The sequence below is a fragment of the Coffea eugenioides genome, chromosome 7 (genome assembly GCF_003713205.1).
Source record: "Coffea eugenioides isolate CCC68of chromosome 7, Ceug_1.0, whole genome shotgun sequence".
NCBI classification, from domain to species: domain Eukaryota; kingdom Viridiplantae; phylum Streptophyta; class Magnoliopsida; order Gentianales; family Rubiaceae; genus Coffea; species Coffea eugenioides.
The window spans coordinates 32,270,990-32,280,190 of NC_040041.1; the positions used below are offsets into that span (position 1 = coordinate 32,270,990).

The window sequence follows — 9,201 nt, forward strand, 5'->3', positions numbered from 1 at the left end:
TATACAAGGTTTCAACAATATTAATGCATGAAAGTCTCCAACAGTGAATTCAATAATCAAACATAGGCCTAAATAATACCTATTTATTGGGTAACCTATTTATATCCATATGCAAAACTTTAAGATATCCATATCCATCTATTTATATGTGGATATAGATGGATAAATTTAGTTAAATGGATTTGTTTGCCACCTATACCTATAATAATATTCCTATAATTGTGGGGAGAAAATTTATGGACGCAAAGTAGCACAAAGGCCCAATCTAATGGGGGGCAAAATCCAATTAATTCAAAGCTAATGATATGTCAAATATAGAACCCACCAACAGCCACCAACTACCGCCAAAACTGTACCTTTTTTTTTTTTTAAGTATAAACTCCCGTTATTGATTAACATAAAAGAGCCGTTTGGCTTTCTTTGGGTAAATTTGCTAGACGACTGGCTCCTTAGGTGGGAAAGCTTTCGAGAAAGCATAAAATTGCGGTCCTTCCTTTTGACTCACCTCCTCAATCTTTCTCATCACCTACCTCACAGGTATCGACAGTAATATTCCTATACTTTTATGTTTTTTGTTTTATTTTTTTCTTCCTAAACATTTTTATTGTTTCTAATGTAATTCTGCTGCCAGTTTAGGTTGGATATTCATTTTCAGGAGCTGTCAATCATAAAATATTGGTGGGTTTTTTTAAAGGTAGAGGCTTTTGGGTTTTATGTTCTTGAGATTGATGAATTATGACTACTTTTGCATCTGCTCTGATGATTTACTTTTGAATTTTTGGGTAGCTGGGTTTTTCCCTTTGCTGTTAATATTAGTTTGACTTTTTCTTTCTTTGATTTTCTTTGATCCTTCCATGGTTCTCACCTGCCATCTGGTGCTACTTTTTAATTATTGTTTTCTTCAGCATTCTGTCAATTTGGTTCATTTTGAAGTATAGCTTAATTATAGGAATACTCATAATGGGCTTGGGCATGTTTATCAAATTAAAATAATAAATGTTTATCATCTGCCTTCAATTTTTGTTATGCACTATTTTTTAGAAGTTTCAAGTGATTTTTGGAGTTACAAATATGCTTTCTTTAACTGCTTGGCTATTTTCATTTTAGTTGAGACATAGTTTGCCCTGAACTGGTAAACGCAAAGATCACCATTAGAAGAAGATTAAATTGAACGCACTGGTAGTGGATATCAATCTTCTAAGGAGGAGTTGGAAGTTTTCTGCTCTACTTCATGGTTTTAGATTCTTAGTCATTTTGGCTTTTACGTTTCTATGCTTTCCTCTTTATCTTTATTTACATTTCGATCTGTACTATTTTCTTTTAATCCTTCTTGCTTTCTGCAATCTTGGTTTTTTGTCGCTGTTACTTTTTTTTTTTTTTTAAATTGAAATATCCATTGTACAAACCAAATCTTAAAAATGAAAAGCAAAGAACTTGAAAATTCCAGGAGAAGAAGAAGAAGAAGAAGCAGAGAAGATGGGAGCTATAAAACAGACATTTTTCATATCACATGGATCACCCACCCTTTCCATAGATGAGTCGTTGGCTGCCAGACGCTTCTTGCAGGGTTTTAGAGAAACTGTCTTTAGCCAGAGACCAAAAGGCATTCTAGTGATATCTGCCCATTGGGATACTTCGGAACCCTCTGTGAATGTCATCCATGGCTGTCACAACACTATCCATGATTTCTATGGCTTCCCCAGGCCTATGTACGAGGTGCTCTCCAGTTCTCTTATTTATTTATTTGTTTGTTTCATTCTCTCTTTCTTGTACTTGCATATACACTAATAGACCTACACATCTAAGTGTGTCCATGTGTTCAAGTATAGGACACGTAGGTGTGCTCTGTAAATGATTATCAGTAATCTGCTTATCTCATGTTAATCATGAATCTATCTTTTACTAGAATTAATTTGTTTCAAAGTTAGTCTGGAGAAAGACAAGGATCCCTGCTAATGCTAAGGAAAAACAAAGATGAAACTTGAAAGAATTTGCTTTAAGGTTAATCTGCAAGACAATGATACCACCAGTCTGATCCTAAGGAAACTAAAGGAGAAACATGAAATACATCACTAAACTCGTTTTTGAGAAATAAAGAAAAGACAGTATAATACTCAAGAGGATTGTCAAATCATCATATTACTCTGGTTGAATTGGGTTGCAGCTGCTGCACGTAATCCTTTATGGATGTGTAGCTGTAGTTGAGGTCTATTTATATATCCTTACAATGCATAATGAGGAGGAAACATGAATCTTGTTGGTTTTTTGTTTGTGCACATTAACCTTCTTATGGGCTGATTTGTAAAAGGCACTTCATTTATAATATGCCTTTAACTATGATAGGTTTGAGACTTTTATGATATTTGATGTTAGCTAGTACAAGTAATACTCTGATGGATATATGTGGACATATGACTTTGAAGGAGAGCAATTATGAGTAATTTGAACTTATACAAAGGCTCCAGCTCCCTTCCATTTGGCCAATTCAAATCATTCCAGATATGTCATTCTAGGTTTCAATAGAACTATGATGTGATAGGTTTCCATGAGATTGTCTTTCTCGTTGTAGTCTATACCAAAGCGTACACTAAGCTAGTCAAAAGAAACAAAGAAAGAAGGAAAGAAACTCTGAGCTTTTTGATTCCACTATGAAGAACTTTGCTGTTTATCCTGTCTGTACAGGTCAAGTCATCTGCTGTAATTTTTATCCGAGTCTAGCTAAAAGGCCTTTTTAGATTTTATTGAAACAGCTTATCTTCCAAATGTGTTTCTTTCTAGTATATCATACCTCTCATGGGCAGTTATTTCCCCTTCAAATTGATGTAGTGTTCAAACTGAAGCTTCAACCTGAATGTAACTTCTCGGCCAAAAAAAAAAAAAAATCACTTGTCTTGAATGCCGTTTACCTTCTGGATACTGGGATTTTGGTTGGGCTACATTACTGGCTTGCTTTTAACTTAAAGAGAAATTTCTCAGGGCTATATTTTTTTGTTGGATTATGTTTATCGGCATTATAAACTGTTTTTTTGGAACTGATTATATGGAGGTCCAAAACTTGGAGTTCCTATGGCAGAGATTAATCCAATATTGTTTCAGAGGATATTATGAAGAGCCACTTTACTGTTTTCCTATTTTCTTTTTTTCAGTTGTCATGCACAAAGTGCTGGAGTTTGAGTAGAGTTAATTTAAGATTATAAGTATAAAACAGTAATAAACCTCATTCTGGTTTGTCTGGCAGTTGTTCTATGTCTTTTTTTCTCTGACTTGACCCATCACACTTATAAATTCTGACCAGTCTTTTTGGTAGGAAGGAACTTCAGTCAACTAGTTCGTGAACCCATACCATGACAATCAACTGGGACTAAAGGAGTATTATGATTTGCATCTATTAATCTATCATCGAGTTTAAACAGATAGTGGAAACTCTGAGCAAGATGAATTACTCTAGTGGTTTAGATGTCACGTTGATCTAGTAATTCATCTCACTTGATTATATGCTGCAAAGTGAATTAAGATTTTTTTATACTAGCCATTTATGCATGTCCTACATTTGTGTCATCTCAAGTGTGATTGTCTGTTTTCTTGTGTTAATGAGAGCTGTGGAAGTTGTGGGCTAGTTTATATTTACTCTATAAGGATCATTCACTTAACCAACTATTAATAGGCAAACCTTAAGTAGTTGCAGGTGTGTCTGTATAAACACCAAATTTACTGTCGCAAATTTTTATCTCTAGAATAAAGAGGGTCATTTGTTATAGATGAGGCAATAATTCACGCGGTGTGAGAGTGTATCTTAGGTGTTTGCATTTCACATGTGCCTTTTCTTCCTTTGAAGCATTTGACATTGACCTCTTAGTTTTGCAGAACCTATTCCATAGGCAATCTATGTTTCTCCTTTCTGAGTTTCTTTAAGTTTGTTTTGTTGGCTCTGGGTTCTTCAATGATTGGTTCCCAATTCCTTGAGATTTCCAGGTACCTGTTTACCTGTATTTCTAGAGCTCAACTGCTTGATCCAAAGAAATTCTTTTGATTGTAAGTAATGTGTTAGAGGTACTTTTAGCGCACCACATTGCTTTCATAAGAACTTTGACTAGTTAGCGTATATGTTAGGCCACTTCCTCAGAATCACTTTTCAGTTGAATTCATTTGTTCCATCTTATGGTACCAGAGCAGGATGCATCCTTGGTCGTTCTATCTTTATAGCCACAAGTTGTATGGTGGAAGAGTATTGAGCTTGTTGGCAAGAGTCTAGCCCATTACATGAAGGGTTTGTTAGAGTGCTTGAATAACTATATTGTTCCTCTGTTACATTTTGAGCTTTTATGTGGCTTGGTAGTTGAATGAAGAAATTGTTTTCTTTTTAAGAATCAGAGATTTCAATTTGAAAAGCTCATAAAATGCAAGCAGCAAAAAGCCCAAGAGGAAAAACCTGAACGTGATTACTATGTCATTTGAGTAAAATTATTGGAGAATAAGTCTCATATCCTAGATGAAAATGTAATTATTTGGATTTTTTGCAGCTGAACAATGCTTGTTCTACACTATGAATTGTTAATCTAGAAAATTAGGAAAACGACAGGGAACTGCAGTTGTTTGCCTGTTTGTTTGATACAATGATGACATTACGTCTGTGAATAAGAACCAGAAAGTGTACAAGAAAAAAGTAAACAAAAAAAAATGAGGGATTAGATAATCATTCAACTTTCAGTCTGCGGGATCTTTACTAGGTGTCATTTGTAATTTCTTTACTAGGATCTGTTGTAGTAATGTCGTCGTCAGCTAATAGCCGATCCTTAAAGCTGAATAAATGTTTTCCAGTTTCTGTTGTTCTTGTAAATCTCTCCAACTGTATTCCTTTTGCAGTCTTACATTGATAAACCATATAATCTGCATGGCGCTTGGGCAACTGTGATACAACTGTGGTTTGCAAATAGTGATGAGGGTTTTTGAATTAATGTTTTGTTCCTTCATTGGCTTCTCCACCACATACATGAATTGCCATTTTTTGGTTTTTGTTTGAGATCCAAACAATTAATGGTGAAAAAACTTAAATAAGTAAACAGATTTGGGGCAGAAATATTGTTAGAATTACTCATGATTTACCGTAGCTCTACTCTGGTTGCTTTTTCATCTTCAATGCAACATAACACAGGCCACTTTGTGGTGATGGTTATCTGCAATTGGTCTAGAGTAATAGAGTTGGTGAAGCACAATTTTTGGTTGTCATAATTTTAATCCCTCTGGGTAGTAGGAAAGGCATTTGTGTAGCGTGCTCTTTGGCAAAAGCGTGCAAGCAGTTTGATGTTTCCAATTCTTGGGAGTCCCATCAATCACAATTTAATTTGGCTGAATCTTTGATGTTTAATAAAGATTTAAAATTGTACCTATATAAAATTTGGGTTATGATGAAAATATACACTGAAATATTACATTACCTTGGCAAAAGCTATTCATAGTCTGATGACTTCAAATCTGGAATTAGAGATCATATGCTTGTTGTGAACTTGTTTTAGCTTCCATGACTTTTTGAATTCCTGAAGGACAACCATCTTTGAAGAGTTGCACCCACTGACAAACTGAATAAAACACCTAAACAACTGATCACTGGCTTTGACTTGCCAGCTAACATGTTTTGATGCTGGACTAATTTTGGAAGCACTTCTTCAAGCGCAGGGTTGGCTTCTGCTTACAGGAAATATAAAAGAGATTTTAGATTTTAAATCCTGTCTATGGTTTCCAGAAACACAATGACAAGTATAAAATTCCTGCACTTAATGAGAGGCATCTTGCAAAATTAGCAAATTTTTTTTTGAGGATGAGTTTTTATACTAATTAATGTCCTATTATCACATAAGCTTCTCAAGGATGCTAGAATATTGTTTATATTGAATACCATAAAAAATAATTGAGATGGCTAGGGGAAACCTACAGTAGCTAGGATTAGAAAGCCGGTAATAGTAATGAGTGGAACGTCTTTTTACAATTGCAGATGCACTCCTGATTGGATGTGACAAACAACAGTTTTAGAACATCCTTGGATCATGTGGATTGGGATGCCTGAAATTATCAAATATTGTATAAAGTAGTATTCAATACTGGGATTCCAGACTTATATCAGATGCTTGTATGCCTAAAACATTTCCTTAACTCATCTTCACTCTTATATTCCAGCTGAAGTATCCTGCTCCTGGAGCTCCAGAATTGGCAAAGAAAGTGAAGGAACTGCTCAAAGGTTCTGGTTTTAATTATGTATATGAGGATAAGAAGCGTGGTTTGGATCATGGAGCATGGGTTCCCCTCATGCTTATGTACCCAGAGGCTGATATACCCGTCTGCCAGCTATCCGTCCAGTCAAGCCAGAACGGGACTTACCATTACCAAATGGGAAGAGCATTGGCGTCTCTGAAGAATGAGGGCTACCTCATAGTCGGTTCTGGATCTGCCACGCACAACTTAAGGTCTCTCCACGAATCCAGTTCTATTGATTCTTGGGCTTTACAATTTGACACATGGCTCAAAGATGCCCTTCTCAGCGGAAGGTAAAGCATTAAAAAGTACAAACTTACAATTTTTAAACTCGTCTGTTCATAATTCTTCAGATAAATTTAACAAATCAATGGCAATATTGCCACTCTTTGCCATACACATCTAAAACATGATGTATTTGTGAGAATGTGTCATGAACAGACAGGTAAAAGATGTCATTTTGTTGACTGTTGCTTAGCCACACATATCGAAAATAAGTATTTGATACATGAAGTTACATGTATGGATGTTTTCTCCTTTTCGGACTGGGTTGACAAGTAGGCTAGAGGATCGTACTGGTTGAGATGCATCCAGTCATCCTTATGGTCACATCTCTGTGCATATAGGTTAAAAATGTGCATATAACTTATATGCACATCTCTATATGTGTAAGAAAGTTATGGCAGATTGCCACTGGTTAAGCTAAGCATCATCAATATGTCACTGTTCTTGGAGTCAATTTTAGTTAGGATCAAGTAATTGGTGGGGAATAGTGCATCTCCCCACCAATTAGGATCAATTTACGTCATGTACACAGCATCCCTGAGTTAATATGAGAGGTAGTATCTGGAAGATGAATGTGGAGAAGGATCTTAGTCCTTTACAAGTTCTTTTCGGAGCTTGAATTGTGAAACTTATGTTTTAGGTCTTGCTGCTCTTTGCTTTACTCAGTGTGTTCCCTCCTCTGCTTTTGCCTTCCAACACTCTATTATATGTGTCTGTTGTTTATTTCATGTATGCTATATCCTGAATTCAATTAAGAACACAGCCTCTCAATGCTCCGGACATTGGGATTTCAAATCTTTGTCAGAAGAATATTGGGATTTGAGGTTCATGTTTTCAGTAATCTTTATTGGGTCTCTCTTTGTATGCATTTTGCTATGTGAGAACTAATAAAAACTAAATAGTCTTAATAACTTACCAGTTGCTACCTTGTCATAGGAAACTTTCTTCCCTGTTCACTTTTTGTAGATTGTTTGATGTGATATTTTAAGCAACATTAACAATAGGTATTACTCTTACTAGGTATGATGATATTATGCACTATGAAGAGAAGGCACCACATGCAAAAACTGCTCACCCTTGGCCTGAACACTTTTATCCGTTACATGTTGCAATGGGGGCTGCAGGTGAAAAATCAAAAGCGGAACTTATCCATCATAGCTGGAGTCTTAACTCTCTTTCGTACGCTTCATACAAGTTTGATGCAACCGATTAAAGAATTATGCTTCTTTATGTGTTACTCTTGTATAATAAGAGCACACCATACAGAAAAACTGTGAATAATGTTGAAATTATACGTGTATGAAGTTTCTTATTGGTTTTATGTGGACAAAAAGGCTACTTGTGATGTTGCCTTTGTAATCTTCTTTTGCTTTAATTTTTTTTGTCCATGTTTGTTTAAATCAAAACACCTTATTTTTCCCGTATTTGTACAAAAACCTTCTAAACTTTCCTACAACAAGAAGCCCAGTTAGCAAGAATTGGCAATACAACGACTTAGATTGCAAAGACCAAAATACCCAGAGAAATATGCCAAATTGGTCACTTACATTTTCATAAAAAAATTTGTTAGTCCTTCACATTTAAAATCAGCTACAATAGTCCCTCAAATGTAGAAAGTTCACCCAAGTGGTTCCAAAGCTCGTTTTCATTCCCTTGTAGCTGTCTTAAGACCTCATTAAGAGTCACCATAGACAACTTCTTTACAGGTGAACCCTAAGTGTCCAAAAACACCAATGCTTATTGAACCAGCTTATGGCTGTTTCAAGAGTCTCATTAAAGATTAAAGAGTGTTTCAAGCCTTAATCACTCCATTTCAGCATTAACATAGAATTGCTTGATACCTTCAAGAGTAGACTAATCACGCTTTAGCAGAATCCCTGCAGGTTTATTCATGAACTTTTGATCTCAATAGCCTCAGAAGGCATTGCGTCTAAAAATACACCAATCCACGTCTTCCGTGGCAAGAGGTGGAAGATGACCACCAAATCTGAAACAACGAAAGAAATGTCATCAACACATGAAGGACAAAATAACAGAACGCTAAAATTGACAGCTTTTTGCAACAAGCACAACATTCGTTTTCATGGAAAGTTACTATGTCCAGATCCCTTTGTCAAAGGCTAAAAGTTACTTAAATAAACTTAGTTCTCCCATATACCTGTACGATAAACAAAGTTTCAAAGGGACAAGTATGAATATGTAAAGTTTGCAGCTGAAGCCAACAAAAGACGCCACTGTAAAATGAGAACCTGGTTCTTGGACCTTTGCAATCATTTCATTAGCTTCATATAGTACAAACATCTTGATGTAATTTGGGTGAAGTGACAGTCCCTTCAACATGTCAAACACGTAGACAACAAAGAGTACCAAATATAGCATGAACTGCACTGGGAAGAATGTGCTAATACTGGCATCAATTTATAGAGCACGACTAACGTCATCTTCTTTGCTTCATTGGTTTTGCAATTGAAATGTTGAAGCTAGAAAGTATGGACTAAATTTGATGCAAACGAACAATAAGGATATCAGAAAAAAAGTGGAACACTTGACCTGAATGCTAGATGCGGGGATGTTGAAAAAATATAAGTTATAGGAAATTTGGGACATTAGATGGTCTAAAACGGTAAGCTAAATTGGCATCTACAACTGTGACTATTCAATAAATGGAGT

General features: G+C 35.6%; 1 protein-coding gene across 5 annotated transcripts; it reads left to right on the forward strand.

The window, feature by feature from the left end:
- Positions 1–415: 415 nt before the first annotated feature.
- LOC113778004 (extradiol ring-cleavage dioxygenase-like) lies at positions 416–7,906 on the forward strand. Of its 5 annotated transcripts, none has more exons than XM_027323242.1 (5): positions 416–537; positions 632–694; positions 1,448–1,716; positions 6,172–6,539; positions 7,552–7,906. In XM_027323242.1, exons 3-5 carry the CDS (start codon positions 1,477–1,479, stop codon positions 7,742–7,744), a joined length of 801 nt encoding a protein of 266 aa, XP_027179043.1. In that variant the 5' UTR covers positions 416–537; positions 632–694; positions 1,448–1,476; the 3' UTR covers positions 7,745–7,906. The 5 variants fall into 5 exon arrangements, with proteins under 5 accessions (XP_027179043.1, XP_027179048.1, XP_027179046.1 ...); XM_027323247.1 differs by having other exon boundaries at positions 6,172–6,458; XM_027323245.1 differs by having other exon boundaries at positions 632–678.
- The last annotated feature ends 1,295 nt before the right edge of the window (positions 7,907–9,201 follow it).